This window comes from Emydura macquarii, unplaced genomic scaffold, assembly GCF_026122565.2.
Source record: "Emydura macquarii macquarii isolate MOO-44397 ecotype Brisbane River unplaced genomic scaffold, CSIRO-AGI_Emac_v2 contig_18, whole genome shotgun sequence".
NCBI lineage: Eukaryota > Metazoa > Chordata > Testudines > Chelidae > Emydura > Emydura macquarii.
This window is the reverse complement of record NW_027130155.1, coordinates 46,282-67,741: the sequence shown is the minus strand read 5'-3', so window position 1 is coordinate 67,741 and position 21,460 is coordinate 46,282. Positions and strand designations below refer to the sequence as shown.

The 21,460-nt window shown below is 40.8% G+C and overlaps 1 protein-coding gene and 1 long non-coding RNA gene across 3 annotated transcripts in view; one reads left to right on the top strand and one right to left on the bottom strand.

Annotated features, from left to right (window-relative positions):
* PPM1L (protein phosphatase, Mg2+/Mn2+ dependent 1L) overlaps positions 1 to 9,756 on the bottom strand; it is a 171,523-nt gene extending 161,767 nt beyond the window's left edge. Inside the window, exon 1 of the mRNA XM_067543622.1 lies at positions 8,346 to 9,756. Coding sequence (XP_067399723.1) covers positions 8,346 to 8,744 — 399 coding nt within the window. The 5' untranslated portion in view covers positions 8,745 to 9,756. The remainder of the gene's footprint in view (positions 1 to 8,345) is intronic.
* LOC137150150 (uncharacterized) lies at positions 9,032 to 19,373 on the top strand. Of its 2 annotated transcripts, XR_010918931.1 has the most exons (4): positions 9,032 to 9,179; positions 11,765 to 11,906; positions 15,352 to 15,453; positions 19,031 to 19,373. It is a non-coding gene; the product is annotated as an uncharacterized lncRNA (long non-coding RNA). The 2 variants fall into 2 exon arrangements; XR_010918927.1 differs by lacking the exons at positions 15,352 to 15,453; positions 19,031 to 19,373 and adding an exon at positions 15,492 to 16,569.
* The last annotated feature ends 2,087 nt before the right edge of the window (positions 19,374 to 21,460 follow it).

The following is a 21,460-nucleotide window of genomic DNA, read 5'->3' as shown; positions in this document are numbered from 1 at the left end:
GTGAACTAAAAAGTTCCTAAATTCACGTTACTATAGCCCTCTTTGAAGAGGTTTACCTTAATTTGAACTCGGAACCTGTTTTGCACCTATAGCATCCACATGGAGGAGTTACGGTGAAGCACTTCGGTAGGCACTACTATTTCATGTCTGCATGTGTACTGATTACTCAGCAGGTCTGATTGGGTTTGACACCTTTGGGAATTGTGCCTAGCCAGTAATGAAAATAGCTTTGGTTATGTCTACACTAGAGAGCATACAGGGGCCCAGCTGCGTAGCTGCACCACTGTAAGAACTCTCAGGTAGCCACTTTATGTCAATGGGAGTCATACAGCAAACAAGACAACAATAGTCAAACAGATGAACATAATATTCATAAAACATTTCAAGCATCTCCCACATCCCTCACAGCGTTGTTCAATGTCCTATAAAACAACTTTTTAAACCAGACAGAGAATCCAGAGGTCTTGTCAAATTATAATATTTTAATTAAAATTCAAGTCTAAAAAGCATATCTTACTCAAAAAAAAATTTTAAATTCGCCTAAGTTTCTACGCTACATGCACAGAACCCAGGATTTATATTTTACGTAACATTTAATCACAACCAGCTATCCCAATACAATAACCTCACTGCGATTTGGGAGAGAAGATTTAGGCAATTTCAGTTCAGAGAGCCATCTAGAATACCAGCAAACAAACACAGTCTCATGTAAATTAGAGGTTTTTGTTTTTATTTTTTTAAAAAGGTGTGTGACCTGTAATGGATCAGAGAACTATATTATGGGACATGCACTTCCCCTTATCAGATGAAATGCTTAATGCCCTCCAGCAGTTTTATAACTGGTAGAGGATGAAAAGGTAAAGAGATTTATTTCATTAAAAAGTGTACTGGTTGAATGCAGTATTGATTGACAGTCTCTGCTATTACAAACAGAGCTTAATAAAATTAATGTTTACCCCTAAAGGGGATTTAAAAAAAGATTTACCAAAATTTATGACGACTAGAAAATGTGCAAGTAGTAACAAATTTTAACACTGAAAGTAAATGCAAATAAATGCTCATTTCTCCAGGGGAGCTTTGAGGTTTGCCGACATGAGGTGCAGTGAATAATTACATTGTGGTTTAGCAGTTACAACACGTACTTTGATTGTCTGGCTGGAGATGTCAGCTGCTCACACAGCTGTGAATCAGACAAGGTCGGAGATGATGAGAGCCGGCAATGTTTCAGCATCATAATAATCAATTTGTATCAACGGTATGATTGGTACTCCACACTGTCATGCAGCTCTCTCACTGAAGTTCATTAAGACACCCAACAAAAAGAATTATGCTGCTGCTTCTTCCCCTTTTACCCCCACTTCATTGTAGTACTTGACAATCCTGGGGTTTCTCTACTCAGTTAGAGCCTTTGTCCCACCTGAGCATCCTCTCAACCTTGAGCTACTTTCCTAGAATGAAAATTCATTGTTTCGAAGAAAATTCAGTCAGAATATTTTATGGGTTCTGTTATTCTAGACCTGAAATCCTACCAGTCATAACAAGTATTTCTGTTTTATTATTTTGTGAACTAACTTACTGAACAGATAGGCAGTTTGCAATAGTATAATCTATACAGGTCCAAGAAGAGCTATAACATTTTACAATGCATTATGTTATAAATGGACAGCTTACCAACTGCTATTAAAAAAAGTACCATCCCTTTCCACCCGTTCATTGAATAAGCTGAACTATTTGCTAATATTCTGATACCTACAGACACATTTTCCTGCAAGTTATGTCAGATTTTAAAATTTTCTACACTTTTCTGATCAAGTCTTTACATTTGACAGTAAGTCTTAAAATCCTTTAACAACAATCTAAAGGATGTAAAAATCAGAAGGGTGCTCATACAACACACTCAGTGCATTTGCTCAAAGGGCTTGAAAAATCCACTCAAAGAATAGGGGAAGCTTTCACTGGCAAGCGTGGGGACCTAAATCATCAGTTTAACAAATTTAAAAACTTTCATTTTTAAAATTTCTAAGTTATTAGCCATTCTAGATCCAAAGGGTCTTGATAACAAAAACTAATGTAAACTGATGATACTGCGCTGCCTTCCTACAGCTTTAGTGTCTCTAATGGCACATAAGTTTACCAGTCAATTGAGTGAAATTAACAGGACACTGGTCAGGTTCACTAGCTACTACTAGGAATTTATGGGCAGCAATGAAACTGTTAAGAATCATGTCAATTTCTTGCTGCTGTTTGAGCTAATTTATGGAGGAGCAAAGCCACTAGAAAAAGGCTGGAAAAAACTGAGTAGAAAATCATCTGTCTTGTAACAGCCAGGAAATACTGGAAGAGATAGAAAAGATGAAGCCTCTTCTCCTTACTCAATATCTAGAAGCAGAACACTAGAGTCCTGCACGGGACTATTTTTTTAATCTCACTGCCATCCCGCCCTGCAGTACCCACTCCCGCACTGTTTCTTGCATTTTTATCCCTCTCCCACCCACAAAAACCTTAGCTCCTTCATGAGAGATTCCCCCATGCTACTAAAAAACAGTCCGTTAATGGACACAAATTTTTACCACTTAGAGAACAAAACAAATCTTGCTTAAACCATGTAAAAATACTTAACTACCAGGCTACCAACTGCATCTGAGGAAGTGGGCTGAAGCCCATGAAAGCTTATGCCTGCTGAAATTAAATTTGTTAGTCTTTAAAGTGCTACAGAACTCTCGTTGTTTTTAGAAAAACTTAAGAGTTCTATTGAAAACAGATTAAAAGTTTAAAATGTTTTGAACTGCTGAATTAACTCCCATCACTATTCCAATACCAATCATCAATTCTACTGCAATCCCTTTAAGGCAGGGGTTCTCAAACTGGGGGTCACGACCCCTCAGGGGATCGTGAGATTATTGGGGGGGGGGTCACAAGCTATCAGTCCCCATGCATGTGGGTAAGGATGGTATGGCATGGAGGGGCTCATCACTTTTGTGAGGGGGGGGGGTGGTCATCACAGCCGGAAATATTTTCCAAAGGGGGTCCCAGCAAAAAAAATTTTGAGAACCCCTGCTTTACGGCTTATCTGGACTGGGGAAATGAGTAGTAAAAAGTAGGGTTAACCATGACCAGCTAACATTTCTACCACTAGGTGTCAACTATTTGAAAACATCAATTTATGTTAACTAACATATTAATATGCCATTCATTTCCCAGTGTAGACAAGTCATTAGGCCTACATACCAATTAGCATGGATTTAACTAAAGGTGTATGTTTAAACTGATTTAGTTAAACCAATGCAAGCCCCTGTATGGACTCACTTATTGGATTAAAATAGTTTCTCTCAGTTTGGCTTTCACCTGTAAGTTTACTAGTGCAAACTGAACAGATAAACCTGGTTTAAAAATCAAAGTAAATTTCTACACATTAGGTTTTGCACCACTTTAACTAAACAGGCTTAAATATCTTTAGTTCAACTACTGCAAGTATGGGACACAGCAAGTCTTAGGATATGGTCTACACTGATGGCGGCAAATTCACCACTGTCAGATTGATTTATCGGGATTGATTGAGCGGAAGTGAAAATCTGTTCAATCGATCTAGAAATCAACTTAATAAAGCCACCCCCAGAAAAAGAGTAATGCTGTGTTGACAGGAATGCATGTCCCATTGGCACAGCCTAGTGAAGATGGCGCTCAGAGCGGACTTTAGGAAGTTGACGTAAGAGATGCTGAATTTGACGGTAAGTGTAGTTAGAAATGATGTAAGTTATTTTGCAGTGTGGGAAGTATAGCTCTCTGACATATTCATGAGCTAAGACTGTTTTACTATCCAACAATAGAAATTTTGCTATATTTCATTTTTTTTGGGGACAATAGAGATTTGTCACATGTATCAACATAACCCCATCAATGTAAATATTTATTTGAAATACTAAGTGCTTTGCAAAGGATCCCAGATTGAAAATGAAGGAAGTTACCATAAAAGAAAACCATTAGTTACCTCAACAATTCCTTGTACTAATATGAACTCTGACTTGGAAAATTTACATTAAAAATGGGATATAATGTTATTGGCAAATAAAATCAAAGCGCATATTTCGTTTACTTCTTTCAGACATAACTCAAGTTAAAAAATTTTAAAATGCAAGAATAAAGTCTGCGAACAGGAACCTTGAATGTCAATCAAATCAGCCAAGGTAAGCTAATTTTTTTTTAATGTTAGCCATGAAACTATCTTCAGTGTTACAGGAAGTGGACAATTATCTCTGTGTCAGGGGAAACTTTTGACAAGCTCTGTGTTCAATAGATACCAGTAAGGGCAAAACAACTGATCAGCCCCGTGTCTTTCTTACACTACACTGCACCAAAAGCTCTCATTACTAGGATAAAAACTAATACTTTAAGAAAAATTCCTGTTTGTTGTCAAAAAGGCAAAAGAGAACATTATTTTCCTTCTAGCAGTCAGTCATTGCTAGTTGGTTTACTGGGCATAGAATTTAAGGAAGTTTTTCTATTATTTGCGAAAGGCTGGAAGGGCAGTGTGACCTATACACAGTACATTTCAGAGAATATTAGTAAGGACTCTACAACATTATCTGTTGGCCACCACTCTCCTCCCCACCACCCAATTTACACATTGCAGCACCAACTAAGTTAATCAATTACCAGCATCTCCTATTGATTACTTTGGACACTAATTTCTAGGTTTTCTGACATAAAAAGGTTTATTGGGTAGTTTGCAAGTATTTTAAATAAGGTCTTGTCTGCACTAGCACTTATGCTGGCAAAAGCTCTCCTGCCAACATAATAAAACCATAGCAGTAGCTGTGTGTGTGTGTGTGTGTGTGTGTGTGTGTGTGTGTGGGGGGGGGGGGGGGGGGGGGGGGAGAAAGGAGAGAGAGAGAGAGAGGAGGAGGGTCTCTCCCTTATCCCAGCAAATCTTATGTCAACTCAGGGGAGTGTTTTTTTCACACCATTTAACTGGTTTGCTATTCCACAGTCTTCCAGCCTAGATAGGACCTGAATTTAAAAAAAAAAAAAAAAAAAAAAAAAAACATGAACAGCCCTCAGGCCTTCTCTATGTTCCATAAAGAAATTAAAAAGGGCACCAACCACGTTGTTTTTCCATTTGTAGATCACCTTAAAGAGAACTGTCCAGTCACATCATAGTGTCAGGGAAACTGATTTCATATCTTCTTCTGCCAAGTTACCTCCCCTAACCATTAATACACTATCACTACTCTACACATACTGTAGAAGCAGTTCATATTGCTCTTCAAGGAAAAGCCAATCCATTTTTACCCAGGAAAAGTCTGCACTACACACAACATATCAAGTTTCATTCCCCAAAGAAGTTTTCCTTTTAACTTTTATAACTGCAGGAGCAAACCAGATCCTTAACTATAACAAATGGCACTAATATATATTCGTATTGGTCTACTTACTGTTAAGGCAGCCACCAAAATTTGCAGTGGGTGGCTACTAATCATTCAGATTGTCTCTCTTGTCTTGTAATCACCCACACTACTAATAGAAAAGCATTGCTTATACAAAACTAACAATATTAAATTTTAAACGTTTGAATAAAGTTAACTCTATCTAGCAATTAATATTACTTGGCTGATGCTTCTGTGTCCTTCAACCCTTCACCTGATTTGGCAAGAGATGACATAATGGCAGGGAAGAATTAATTCAGCATTTTATATTTTCAGTGCTCTTTGTTAAGAAAAGCAAAATGTGCCTTATGTATTGTTCCACATATAATCCAGGGATTGCCATTCATTTGTCCTTTGCATGCAAGACAAGAGGCTTTACAGCAGCTACTTGGCAAAAAACAAAAACATAGGGAAATATAGTCATTATAAAAGCTTTGCTACATGTTTAGATACCCTGTTCCAAGAAGCCATGAACTTCATTTTAGGATTTGCCCTCCCCAGCCCAGACATCCAGAAAAATGCTTTAAACATAAGACTCAAAAATGAGACAAATATTTTGCACTCAAAGCAAGCACTGTGCAACTCTGTTCAAATCAATAAGGCATATGTAGATAAAACTAACTTATGCAAACAAGGTTTTTAATGCAATGCAAGCCTGCCAGGCACTTCATGCTCTGATAAGTTATTTTCTTTTATGCAACACCACAGAAACAGAAAACTTTATGTACAAAGCATTTAGACACGTGCTTTTTAAGAAAAGTAGTAAATAAGAACCCACATAAGTATCTGAGACTTTAATTTGAAAGCTAGATAACAGGAACTGGAACCTGTACTAGCTTGGAGTGAAATTTGGAGAGATCTTTAAACAAAGCCCTCAAAATTAGAACTTTTTCTTTTGAAACCTCCCCCACCAAAACACAGTTAATCAAGTAGAACAAATTCCCAGAGGCACCAGCAGCAGGTGGATAGTAGTAAAGAAGGTAAATGAGGTTTGCAGAGATCTAAAGTTAATAGTTAAATATATTATATGTACATACTATTAGAACCTGAGGTTAGACCTATGCCCATTAAGAGTCTAAGTACTTATGTTAATATACATGCCATTTAGCTGCACTTTCCTATCTTATTAAATAAGACATCTTCAGCTTTGGAAACAAGTGTTTAGTTTTCCTCCAGCACCTCCAGTCCTCATAGAGGAGAGGGACCAAATATATATGATACAACTGAACAAGAGAATCACTACTGTGTACTATGCCAAGGGCTAAATGCTTGTACTATGCATTTGTCTACCCTAGGCTTTTTAAACCAAATTCAATGATGTTCCACACATGATTTGACTGGCTGCTATAAACAAAGAAAATTGTTTAGAGTTTTCAAAAAAAACAAAAAAACACACTTTAAAAATTTCATATTTACTCCACATTCTATTTTCAGACATAGCTCAGAAGGCAGTGCAGTTCAGAGATGATCTATATCCGGCTTGGGGAGGGAAGAGCAGGCATGAATTTGTGCTCTATATCGATTAACTGCCACTCCTTGGAGGATGGCTAGGAAACTGGCACTACCAGGCACCCCCACTTTCAACTCAAGAGGAAAAATATGGGATCTGTCACAACCAAAAATAAAAACCTGACAAAAGCTTTTAATAACCAAAGTTTTAAGTTTACCCCTACAGTAAGTTATTACTTAGGTGACAAAATCCTAACAAAGGCAAGACAGGAGTAATGCAGACTTCAATCATGTTGCCTGCAGGGAGATAAAGGCAGTTTTCTCCCATCTGTCCCATGCATGGGGTTTAGAAACAGCACATTTAGGTTTAGAGGGACAGCAGCTGCTGTCCTTGTGTGCTCTGTGAGTGCCTGATCTCTGTCAGAGCTTTTCCAGTAAGATACCTTGGCTGCTTGATATTTCAGAGCAGCTGAAGAAAATCCAAAGCTCTCATGTCATAACACAGTAACAAACACCCACAGAGCTCTTCAACTGGTGAGAAATGTTTTTAAATGAAATGTTAACATGCATCTCTTCTGCAACTCCTCCAAAAAAAACTCCTACCCCTATCATACACAAACTGGATATAGGTAACAGAGGCTGGAACCAGGATGTCACAAAGGGACCATCCTTCTACATTTCCTTTCCATTCTGAAATAAGCCACAGTTACAAGAAATTGCTCTTTGTGTGCAACACAAACCAGCTAAATGGCAGCTGCGTGTTCCTAGATGGGGAAAAAGCTAAAGGTTTTCAAAGCTACCTGTGAGGTAAAGAGGCATCTCATCAAGTAATAATACAAGTCACAGAAAACAATGAGAAAAAGGAAAAGTGTCCTTGGCTGGGAAGTCAAAGGTTTAGCACCAGCAAGCAGAAAATTTCAGTGACGAAAGGAAAAGAGAAGCAAGTCATTAACAGGAGAAGTGTTAGAGATGAGGAGGATGAGCTTTGTAGGCTTATCTTGCCTTGATTAGGAGGGTGGGTTACTGAGAATAGCCTTCTTCCTATGCACGAAAACTTAAGAGTTGTTCATATTCACTCAAAAAAAGTTTATTCTGTGTTGTCTCCCCTCTAACTCCTGTTGCTGAGCCGCAGTCTCTCACAGAATGGAGAGCCCAGCCCCTTCCCCAGCCCACACCATTCCTTAACAAAAAAGATTACTCCAGACAGTTTGTATTAATTATGCTGTGCAGAGCTTTTACTGACCAAACAATTCCCTGTTGCAAAGCGTGTTGATGCACAGATTCTCCCCACTTCCTCCAAGATCTCTGGTACTGGTGGAGAAAGAGACCCCAAACTTAGCCCTGCCCCACAGCCTAGGAACTCTCTGCTAAAATAAAAAATATTATGTGAACGCCCAGCTCAAAAGAACCCTCAGAAATGGGGACTCATCCATACATTCTCCCTTCTGAGCATTAGTAACCCCACAAACTTACCTCTCCTCCATGCCCATCAAATATCCCGAAGATAGAGGGGTGGCTCCTGTTGACCAGGTCAGTGATCACTTCGAATCTGTCCTCCATGTGGTCCCTCCGCCCTTGGATGGAGTAGACAGCCACGTTGTGGCTCTTGAACTCCCAGGTCTTTGAGAACTCCGCATCCAGGACATCCAGCCCTCCAAACCGGTCATTCTGCATGATTTCAGCCACCTTGCCCTTGACCATCTTCACGGCATCCCTGCTGGACTTAACGATGGTTTTCACCTCATCTGTGTGGAAAAAGTAACTCCAGAGGGCCAGGCTGATGCACAACAGGAACAGGGTCTCTGGTCTTAGCAAGAAGTAACGCATGATCCGGCCCAACAGAGACAGCAAAGTCATTGTATCCTCTATCATTTATTAAAGAGAGTGTATATCTCTCACACCATGCACCACGCACCCCGATGGCTGGGATGGGTCTAAAACAAGGCAGCAAATCAATGCATGCTCTGCTAATGCAAGCCCAGCGAGGGCAGGGCTAGCCGCAGCCTCGTCCTGCTGCTTCTTCAAGTAGGGGCTCACTCACTCTGGGATGGGTCTGACGCAAAACAGCAGAGATCAGTGCATGCTGGTGCTACAAAATAACCCAACCAGGGCAAGGCTGCTTAGCTGCCGCCTCCTCCTCCTCCAGCCAGCTCCCACAGATAGCTGGGGACAGATCTGATGTGAGATAGCAAAGACCAACCGTTCGCTCTGTTAGTGCTCCAAACAGAGCCCACCAGGGCAGGGTTGTTCTGATGCGACAGCGGCCGATGGCCGGGCGAGAGCTAACGCCAGGGAGCCGAGAACAAGGTACATACTCCGCTATTGCACAGGCAGGGTCGGGCTCCTCCGGCGGCCGCTGCTCAAGGGCCTGACACAGGTATGGCTGCAACCAGCTTCGATGCAGGGCAGCACATCAACTCGTGTTCTACTAATGCGGGTCAGCCAGGGCCACCTACGCCGCTGCAGCTTCCGTGGGGGCCGCCCAGCCCGGGGGCTAGGACGGAGGAAGCGCAAGGCAGCCGAGAACAGCGCACCATGCAAACACAGCGGCAGCGGGGCTCCGGCACTCAGACGGCAGGGACGGGTCTAACGCCCGGAGCAGGGCACGCTCTGCTAACGCTGCACGTCCCGCAAGGGCCGGCTCCCCGGCGTGGCATTGGCGCTGCGGGGCTCATCCGCGGGGGCTGCAAAGCCAGGGGCCGGGTCCCACTTGCGTAGCCGCCCCCCGTTTCTGCGCGCCTAGAGGTCACGCGGGCGCCAGCTCCCTCAGGCCTCAGCCCCACTTGCGGGCGGTTCGGCCGCAGACGCCGCTCTCACCCCTGCCCGGCCGCGGCGCCAGCGGTCCAGGTCTGGCGCCTGCAGCGGCGATGGCACAGCAACGGCTGCGCGCATGTACCTGCCTCAGTCGCGGAGAGCCCACGCCTTGCGCCAGTTCCTCCCCCGGCCGGGGCGGGGCTCGACCGCCTCCTCCCAGCGCACCGGGGGGAACCTGCCGCCTACAAGCCCCAGCAGCCTTTGCGCTTCCGCATCTCTTGTGATTGGCAGGAACCAGCCCAAAGGCTGCTGGGCCCTGTAGTCTGGGGAGCAGTCTGAGAGGGGATTGAGCCGGGCCTAGTAGCAGGCTGGGGTGGGCCTAGAGGAGTGTTCGTTGCAAGGCCTGTGATCCAGTGGCAGCTCCCATCGACCCTAAATGTGGCTCCCTGACTAATTGTGTATATTCCAATTTATTTTATTTTTCACATTAGCACATGCAGGGAACCTATCAAAGTCTGCCTTTTTTACATGTCACATTGACCACATGGTATGCTATGCCCCAATAAGTACATCTATCTGTTGTATAATAACCATAATATTACCATAGCAACCAATGAAGAAGGGGGAGTGTTCAGCTGTTTGTGTCATATATTATTGTTTGGTCCCCCTCAGTTACTGGAAAGAAAGGATAGATTCTTAATTCCGTTGAGGAGAAAATCGGAAAGTAAAACAGGAGATAAAGCAGATAAGAACATAACTGTGGATATTAACTAACCGAACAAAATCAGATCTACAACAACTACAGAAAACAAGGCAGCTGGAGAAAGTAGCAGCCACAATAAAGCCATAAGATTAATGTGTTAATTTAGTAGTTGATGTCGCTCTCACATTGAAGGGTTTTTACCAAAGTGGCCCCTGCTTGAAAAACAGTGAAGATCACTGGCCTGGAGCCTGACGATGGGGTGACTGCGCTGTGGACTTACCCTGGGCTGGTCAGAAAATGATGGGGAGGTGGTTTTAAAATCAGTTTCCATTCCTGTCAGAAGGAAATTGAGACCTCTAACTCCCATTTTTCACAGGAAAATGTGAGAGCTCAGCCCAAGACAGCCAAGGCTTCGGGCAATCAGCTTGCCTTGGACGGGTTCACATCTCTGTCCTGCCTGCTTCAGAGCAGGGACTTCAGCCTCCATCTCCCCTACATGGGTATGCTGAGCTTAATTGGGGCATCTCGGACTCTTTCTGATCAGAAATTCTATCCCCAAGCTGAAAAATCTACACAACAGAAATTTTATCAAAACTGAAAAGTTTAGCTTTCAACTAATTGAAATTTCTGATGAAAAAATGTTTGGTTGAAAAATTCCCAACCTGTTCTAGTTCCAGCCTCCCATCCACAGCTCCTTCAGCAGACAGGACCAGGCACCAAGCCTCACAGGAGGCTTTGCGAGGGTCCATCTAGCTAAGGCTGGGTTCCCCATCCCTCCAGGACCCCCCACATGGCCTTTATTTTGGAGGATCTTATCCATTGTCCTCCACAGATACCTTCATTCCACCCAATATTGATGTCCCTTCACTTTTACTATTGAAAACTCTTTACATCAGAATTAAAGAATCAAACAAAAGTTATAGAAAGTCATTAATGCTACAGGAAGGAATCCCAACACTGAGTTTCTTCATTGAGCTTTTTTTTTTTTTTTTTTGTTCTTCATTTGGATCTTTGTTACACATTTAGGCATTGATAGGTTAAGTGATATGCACCCCTCTCTGTGAATCCCTTAATGTGGGGGGGTGGGTGAGAATGGTTTCATAATGCTTATGAAAATGGCAAGTATAAAGGCTAGCACAAATTTCACAGTGATTAAAAAGCCCATCATGAACATCTTCAAAATCCCAAAACACACCCAATGTAGCAAGGACTCACTCAGAAAAAAACCCTCAAAATAAATGGATAAACTGTTCAGATTTTAATCACCAGGCTTGGTCATAAACACCACTGACTCTACTAATCTGTACTAGTAGTAGTACTCTAAGTAGTTCTGGTATAACATCTTAGTAAAGAGAAGAAAATTAGTTTTAAAAGGTGGATCAAATTTTGTTTCCGAACACTTCTGTGACTTTGTGATTTATCTTGTCATCTGCAGCCACCTCTGTTCACAGGGGAGAAGACATACTGTCAGACAAGTGGTCAGCTCTTTGCATGTCTGGCAGAGGCCAAAAAAGCATATTTTTAATGCATTTAAAAGAAAGAGGGACATGGAAGTGAAAATGGATGCAAAATGCTAGGTAAGACTATACTACAGTTTCAATATTGCAGATTCTTCAGACTCATCCTCATCTCAGTAGGAAGTGGCATCAGAGGAACATGGCAGTGGAAGCATAATCTCAGCTGTGACTGATTATGAATATTTCAAATGGCAGCAACTCCTAGCTGGATCTTACTGGCTCAAGATCTAGTTAAGTTAAAAGCCAAAAGATGCCTGGAGGTGAAGAGAGTTTATTAGTATTAATATTGTTGGATGAGCCTAATAATGGGTCCCTAATTATCATACTCACAGACAGGTGAAAGAAGAATAAAGGTAGCAGATTTTCAGTTTTCTAATGATTAAACTACTAGTAGAGCTGGTTAGAAAATTTCCATCTAGGTGACTTTTCAGTGAAAAACACATCATTTTCAAAGCATTTATTTTATTTTCTGACCAACTTTAGCCAGTAGAGGTGTCTATCAATTAGAAACCAGTAAAAGTTACCAAGTGGTGACCATATTTCAGAGAACGTTGCTGGAAGAAAAATGACACTGTATATTGTTTCTCTTGCAGTGGATTTCCAGCCAGCTGACTGATGGTGCTTTTAGAAACTGACCAGATTTATCAACCAAGCTTAAAGGAGTATGATAGCCAATATATGTGTTAGTTGGGGGGTTAAGTGTGACTGGAAAATTAATCAGAATTACAAGAGACAGGAAAACCAGTCAACAATTCAAACTGAAAAACATCACAGAATGTCTTTTGGCTAATACCCGCTGTTTAGGACCATGCCTTCCAAGCCTGCAAGCAGCCTTCCCTTCCTCACACTTCTTTGTCAGTTAGAATGAGGTATCCAAGCACTAGCTTTCTTAGTTTATTTTGCAAAGATCAGTTTAAGCATGTTATGTCAAACAGCTTAATCTAGTAGTAACCAGCAACTCCTAGCTGTATATATCTGATTCACATATAGGGATCAGAAGCAGGAAAGTTAAGGTCTACTGCTGGGTATAAAAATATTGAATTCTAACATTCATACAGCACTTTTGAGTCAAGAATCTCAAAGCACTATACAAAGTTTGGTATTATATACATGGGAAATTGAACCACACTGGATTGCTGTGTAACCTTGAGAAATCCTTTCAGCCTAAATTTTCATGCACCTCTATTACATTTTGGGTGCCTCAACTGGTGACACTTAGTGAGTTCAATGGAGTTACAACGCTGTTTAAGTGGAGAAATGCAGTGGTAAATCAGGCCGCTAATTTTCAGAGGTGCTGAGCACCTGCAACTCCTACTGAAGTTTATGAGAGTTAAGGATGCTCATCACCTCAAAGTCAGGCCCTAGGTATCTCTCAAGTTGGGCACCCAAAATTAGTAGACTCTTGACAGAATAGCATCAGTAACAGAACCGAGGTTACCTGATGCCATTCTTTAATCACTAGTCTATGCAGCTTCCCTACAGAGAGCACAACCCATATGGTACTGGGATGACAGTTAAGCAGCTGATCAAATTATATTGTTTTAGTGCTGACCAGATAAAAAGGCATGTTGCAGATTTTACCAATGTTGTAATGTAACTTCGCAGTGATAAAGATATCTCACCTTCTATCCCCTCCACCCCCTCCCAAATTTCCCCCACACTGTCCCAGCCTTCTGGTTTCTGAGCCTTTTGAAGTGCACTCGGTTCACATTTTCAGGATTTTCTCTACAATCACAAGGGCTAGAAACAAACAAGTTGAGATTCTCATGTAATCACTTCCCTATAGGTGCCAGGACTTTGTAAAAACATCAAATATTTCAAAACTCGCATCAGGAGAATATATAGACAAGAAACTAAGTCCTTTTTCATTACATATGACATGACTTTCATTTATTACAGCAATATCACCACTATATTTACATAAAGTGTCCCCAAGAATTGCTTTGAACTTTATTTACCTTCAGCTCAGGAACAAAAGGAAACTAAACAATTTTCCAAATTAAGGTGTTCTTTTGTCTCAGCAAGAACGGATATTAACCTCTCTCTTTCGCCCTTTTTATAAGTCTTCCAATGTATATAAACAAAAACTACATTTCATGGCTGTTGACACAACCAATACAGTTCTGTTCATATGTATAGTCTCATGATAAAAGCAATTATAGGAAGTAAGCAGAATTTCTTTTAGGAGGGTCATCTACTTCATATATCCTGTTAAACCTCCCTCACTGCATTGGGCGAAAAGCTCTTTAGCTGGAGCAGCCCAAGATTTAGGCCCATGCTTTGCAACATGATTGTAATACAGGCCTTGTTTAGCTCTACCAGAAGACTCAAACTTTGTCAGAAAGGACCATCATAATCATCTAGTCTGACCCTCCTGCACATTGAAGGCCACAGAATCTCACCCACCCACTTCTGTAATAGACTCCAAACCAAAATAAGCTAAGCTAGCAAAAGGACTTTTGCAGGTATAATTGCATCTACAATGAGGCTTTTGCCCATACAGCTGTGTCAGCTGTATCTATTAGGATGGGGGGGGAGGGGAATCACACCCTATGCCAGCAAAATTTTTAAGTGTAAACCAGACCCCAGTTTAGTCCCATTTAAATAGGTAAGATGGAAAAGTTTTATAACACAATCCCCTGACAGGGTCAATTTGCCTGTGTTGATGGGCCCTTAGAGAGCCAATTGTTTCTTCCTGGCTTTTTGCTGTATCTGCTGCAGTAACTCCCTTCTGAATTGTTTTATTATATTAGCTGGATAGCGTTAAGAGAAAGATTCCTGTGTCTGCTACAGCAACACCCGTAATGTTTGTTTTTAATAACTGCTCAATTACTGCTTCTCTTTTTGACATATAATTATGTTTATTTTTGTGTTAACGGTTTAACAAAATAAATTAAAAAATGCAGAGAATAATGTTCACTATAACCCAAATAAGTCATTGCACATTTAATTTTCATTGTAATAAAATAAAATAAAAATATATATGGTACTCTGCAGGTACCACTGCTTGTATAAAAGTTGCATTCCATGACAGATGTAATTCAGGCTATAGTAGGATTTGCAAAGTGAACCAAAATGGTTCCATCCTGGAGGATACACGAATCATACGTCTTGCGTAGTGGTCCCAGCCACCAGTATGTGTCCCAGAATTGGTATGTCGGGTTTGGGTGACTGGTATTCTATACACTTATCTAGAGGCCTCATTCAATGAGGGCTGAGTACCCTTATCTCCCATTAGGTCAGGGCCGGATTAACCCGTAGGCTAATAAGGCTATAGCTTTAGGCCCTCCTATTTTTAGGCCCTACTTTAGGCCCTCCATTCCATATTGAAGTAACAGCTGAGTGATGGTAGCGGGGCCATTGGAAATTGTTTTGTCTCATTAGATAGTGTTTTGTACAAATTAATCCATCAAGATAGTGAATTCAATTTATGGTGGTTGTGATTTTGTGTTTGTGGGCTAAGTAAATGTATATGGGCCCAGGCAATATTGAACTTTGTACACAGTAGGCCTACACTGGACAACAGAAAACATGTTGAAGGAAGGAGGATGGCAGAAATTGAAGGAAGCCAAAGAAAGACAGCAAAGACAAGATGCAGTGCTAAAAGGTACTCCTCTCCTAATGTTTTTTTCTCCTCTCTGGCAGTGAGGAAGTGCAGGCGAATACTCAGATGGAAAACTTAGTTTTTAGAAGCTCATGCTTATTGGAAGAACGTTCTCAGATGTGTAGTTCATCAATCAGTCATTCTTAGAGATTCACTACAAAAGGGATGCCCAGTGCCCAAATCACTATCAGGGATAATGTCACTATTAGTGGAGTGCCAATGCTGAAGATGTGAATTAAGTTGTTCTGGGATACCCCAACATCCTTGAAGCACTAGAGAGCATCAAGGATGCTTAATCTAAAAAGCAGCAACAAGAAAAGATGCAAGGATCCTGAGTGATGCAATTTTGGAAACTGGTATTCTGTGTGAGGTCTGGAATGATATATTTCAGCCATTCAGCAGGTGCCGTCTATGTGCTCAAATTGAACTTTCCACTGCTATAAATCTAATGAGGGGTCTTGGAACTGTTCTTCAACAAATGTGAGATAGTTTTGATGAGTATGCCCACTCATTCAGTGACAAGAAGGCCATCAGAGTTAATAAATACCTTCTTCACAATCATCGACAAACTGAAGAGTTCATTAGACCATCAGATCAAGGCTTATGAAAATATTGACAAAACCTTTAATGTACTGACAAATTTTCTGCCTAACATTTCAAGTTTTGAAGTCAATGAAGGTACCATACGTCTGTGTCAGAAGTACTCAGACGATCTCCCAGTAGATTTTACTAAAGAATTTCTTCAATTTGTTGAATTCACATCACTCTCAGATATATAGAGAAAAGATGACAAAAGCAAATCTATTTGAATGTACCGAGTTATCACTGAATCCAATGTGATAGACTGTTCCCCAAATGTTGAAACTGCAATTATGGCAGTATTTGTCACTAATGATCACTAATGGTAGCGGAGAACGTTCCTTCTCTCTTCTAACAAGGGTCAAAAACGTCCTCGGATCCACCATAACACAAGAGCATCTCAGTGCTTTGTCCCTCTTGAGCACTGAGATTGAAATCATCAGGTCTTTGAATTATGAGAACATCATTCATGACTTTGCCATAGCTAAAGGTAGGAAAAAGAATTTGTTTGTTTGAAGAATTGAGTGGAGTGAGAGTAAAATAAATGTGTTAATTTTACATAAATAAATATGTAAATATGTATGTAAATAAATGTTTGATTACTTCTTCTTTTTTTTTTTTTTTTTTTGCAATATATAATTCATACTTAGGCCCTTCCCTTTCATTAGCCTCAGGCTTCTCATAACCTTAATCCGACCCTGCATTAGGTCCTATGGAAGTAGAAGGTGCTCCACATCATGCTGAATCTGGCCATTGATAGCAAGACATTGTTACTTGCCTCATACTGAATTGTGCATCTTCTAACCTGCCATAGAACTTGGGTTGTTACAAACTCATCTGGGTTATGAGATTCTAATGCTCTGGAACCCAAACTGTGGATTAGAGCATGTAGAACTGAATGCGAGGCAAGGGAAACTACAGAGTACAGACCAGACCTGAATCTGCTAAATTGGTACAATTGAAAAGTTTGGGAAAGTAGTTGCAATAAAAACAGAGACATCTTCAGAGAATGCTGTACAAGTATTACAGGGCCCTGTCTTCTTCCCATTCAGCACAACTTCAAATGGAAGTGTCCAATAGTTAAAATGGAACAATCTAAGCACAAGTTCCACAGCAAGGCACTTTACATGCAATGCTATAGGAATTCAGAAGGAATGTTCAGTCAGTCCAATGATCTCATCCAACATGAATAACTGAACATCTAAGTGTTTTATAATGCATGCTCTGGGTTCAGTTCTGCACTGCTCACTCAGGCAAGGCACCTTCCTATAGCAGTGGGGTAAGTGGAAAGACACTGACAGGATCCTATCCTACCCATACCAATGCTGCAAATTGATAATGAATTTGAAAATTTTGGGTTTTTGGTTTTTTTTTGCATTTTGTTTGTTTCTGAACATGAATCATAATTGAATTGTCTCCACTACACTGATAGTAATAGTCATTGCATAATGACCTTTGAAAATTTAAAGGCATTTCTTGCTCAACAGCTCCTTCTACTGCTTACATGTACCATGAATTACTAAGTTTGTTGATTGTTTGTTTTAGGTGTTAGTTGTAACAGAAAATTAGTTGTTAACATAAATACACGATTCAGAAACTATGGTGATGGGTAGCAGAGAGATTATATATATATATATATTGCATAGATGATAGAGTAATTTTGAGCCTTAGGAATTCAGTTAAAAACATTTTTGATTCTGAAAAAATGCAACACATGATTTTCATTCATCATATAACAGTGTCACATGGCACACCACTCAGCACTGGGTCTGGTGACTCCTCCGGGTCACTCTAGAGATTTGCTCTTGGGTTGATGTCCCCCCCTTCTACAGTTTGCATGCCATCACTCTGTCTCTTCCTCTGGTCAGCAGCCCCTCTCCCACTCCAGAAACCACTGTGTCATCTTTGTGACTCAGCCCTCTGGCCAAGTCACTCTGCTATCCCAGAAGGGGACAACACAAAGTCTCTTCTCCCTAGCAGTCCTCCCTCCCACTGCCGCCTGGTGCCACTCCCTCAGGGGTTGGTAAAGGAACCTAGGCCCACTCTATACTCTGTATTCCACTCCAGGAACCCTCAACTCAGCAGCTCTAGGATTCCCTCTTTTCCTGGACTGTGTCATATTCTTCTTTCCCAGCAGTCCCTTTCTTGCTTCCAACTCCTCCTGGGCTTTATACAGGCCCCAGCCCTTTTTTTGTTCCTGCACAGCTGAACCTGATTCCTCCTCCAGGTGCAGCCTGTGGAGTTAATTGGTCTGCCTAGCCATGTTAACCCCTTCCAATTCTGTGTGGGGCGGGCACCCCTTCACACCTGGCCAAATTTTGTCCTGAGAAACACTCAAGTCAAGGAAAGATGCATGCAGTTGTTTTAAGGCAGAATTTAGCCCGGTATTTGTATAACAGATAGTTTGTGAAATTCACCACCCTCTAGCATATACGATCCAAGGCACCAAGGAATTAATTATTAATTATTGTGATAGCACCATAGGATCCCAAAGAGGAATTAGGGTCTCATTGTATTAGTTATTGTACAAAGAGATAACAAATAGCATCCCTGTCCCTAAGAGACCACAGTCCATGATATAGACAGGAAATAGAGAAATAGGGAGGAAGAAGTTAGAAGGGAGGACAAGAAGAGTTACTGTAGTCTCAGTAGTCAGAGGTAGTTACAAATCTATTCAGATTTATAACAGATACTTCCAGATAAACTGGAACACAGAGAGGTTAAGCTATTTACTCAAGGTTACACAGTGGCAAAAGTGGAATAAGAAACCAGGGATGAAATTCTGCTTCCATTGAAATCAGTAGGAGGTTTGCCATGGACCCCAAAAGGACCAGAATTTCACTCTGGAAGTCCTGATTTCCAGTCTGCTTCTCTGATCATGGTCATAACCTCTAAGCCCTCTAATTTCAAAATGCCCTTTCATTTCCCACAGGCTTCCATTATTAGGCCCTTGATGTTGCAATTATTCAACGTGTGTATTTTTCTTATAATTATTTTCCAGATATAAATTCACCAGAGATTGGTGCATGACTGGGATATCACAAAACAACTCAATGGGTGAATCAGAAGATTATCTTGACTGCCAAAGCCTTGTGCTAATGCATTATCTCATTAAATATTTATAAAGCACTATCTTTGCATTGCTACAAAGTGAAGATATATTTGGAAATGTGTCAAAGCAATGGCTGGTGGAATAATGAATCATATTTTTACCAATTATATGAAAAAATCAATGAAGTGTAAGCAAAAATATTTGTTTAGACTAGAGTCATTTTAAATTGTCAGTGAACTGGTAGCTTTCTTATTACATCTTTCTCAGATATGTGCACAAATAGATAGAAATCAACAACAAAATCTTAATTTTCATCATTAATTTTTACTTGGTTTAGCAGATGTTTCCTGTACAGCACACTACATAGTTTAATTTGCATTATGCAACATGCACAACTTTGATTTACAAGCTTTAATTCCTTAAACCTTTAATTCCTTCAAATACATTCTGTGTAAAATATTATGGGCTATGTTCTGGGCTAGATTTTTAGTCTGGCTGAGCTCTGCTTGGTATCAGATCTGAGGTGAGAGTGAGACCAACGTGACTTGATGCCACCTTTATACTCTCCCCCCCTCCAATGCTAAGGCTGGCTGGGCTACCTCAGGAATCTTCTATTGCAACAGGCCTGAAGGGACTGAAGCAGCACTCCATCCATGCCACCTTCACTTTACCATGCTCCCAACATACCTCACATGGTGAGGCCTGGGTGTGATGGTTCTTGGAGCACCCAGGATTATGAGTCACCTTGTTACGCTCTGTCTCTAGTGTGAGGGAGACTTGCTTGTGCAGGGTGTTAGCTTTCTATCATTACCAACTAGCCTGTTAGCCACTCAAGCACTCTCTTCTGGGCTATGTCAGCCTTTACTTTGCCTTGCAGTTTAACAATAGGTACACTTCAGTCCCCAAAGTCTTTTTGAAGCATTCTCTTGTGATATCCATCCCCTAACACTGGCTACTCACAGAGCTACTAGGTCCACTGTTCCTAAAAGAACAGAACACATCAACTGAGCATCAGCACGTTGCTTATCACAATGCTGAGATAGTTATAGTGAGAACAAGAATAAGTTTATCAAAAATTCAAGATTCAAGTGATAGTGAGTAAGAACATCAGAAACAAATGGTTACATATAAAACAAAAATGCTTCCTAGAAACTAAATTTAACTTCCTGCCTAAAGAAGTTAATCTCACCAAAAGTCCTCTGCAGCATTTTCAGCCAGGATTGGCTGAGACCCTGTTTTCATTAATGTAAATGCACTGTCCAGTTACTTTGTAAGGCAGGAAGAAGGGGTGTCTTCTTGCCTTCTAGAAAAACGTCACCCACAATGTTCATCATGTTGGCATACAGGCAGGATAACCTTCCATAGCTTGTTTTTTCCTGTGAGTTCCTTTCTTGTTAATTTCGTATGTAAATGGACAGCCATTTTGTTAGCTTACAATGCTTAATTTACATCCCAAGAGACAAGATGAATGATATTACCTCACCCACCTTGCCTCTTTCATGTTGTGGGATGAACATAGCTACAACAACAGAGAGATACACTTTTTGCCTCCTATCTGGAGGTCAACCTGTTTTTCCATCTTTGCTGGTGACTATTACTTTGATACAGATTTTAAATCATATTTAAGTGTATATACACACGACTCCTTAAAAAGTATATGTACATATATTTCGCTATAATATTAAGCCCCAGAGTGACAGCAGCTTTCATTTGAGATCTCACATGACATTCTTTGATGAACTAGAATACAACACACCGGAGTCAGGATATAACCCTGTAACCCCCTTGTCAGTTGTCATTAAGGGGTTCTTGGGTTGCACTGGGACAGGGGTGGTATAGAGCTGACACAGCTCTCTGCAACTTTGGAGATTTCCCCAAGTCTAGGAGAATGTCAAGTTTCTTTCTTTGGCTATTTTACAATTCCTGAGTGGCACAAAGCAGGCAGCATGAGGGCCCTATGGAAGTGTGTGGGCAGCTCTCATTGACTGCCTCCCTTTCCATGTGTCATGGTAACAGATGGACTCATCTGAAGTGCTCAAGCTAACACTCTCCAGTGTAATTGCAAAGGGGCTGCAGGCAGAGTATTTTCAGGGAAGGGGGTTGTCAACTGTGGATTTCATTTTCTATTTTGTTTGATCAAAGCCCAAGCTGAAAGGCTTATTTATTATGCAAGACTTTTGTTGGTGCAGACAGATAGATGTTTAAGAGTCATGGGAGAACTTATTTTTGGGGATTTTGGAGAATTTACTACTGTTTTAAGACTTTGCTTGCATAGTTGTTTTAGTTGTGAAATATTTGTAGTCATGCCCCATGCATGAGATGGACACATTTGAGAAATCAAAATGAATCAGTAAATAAATCAGTTTGGCCAGTAAATTA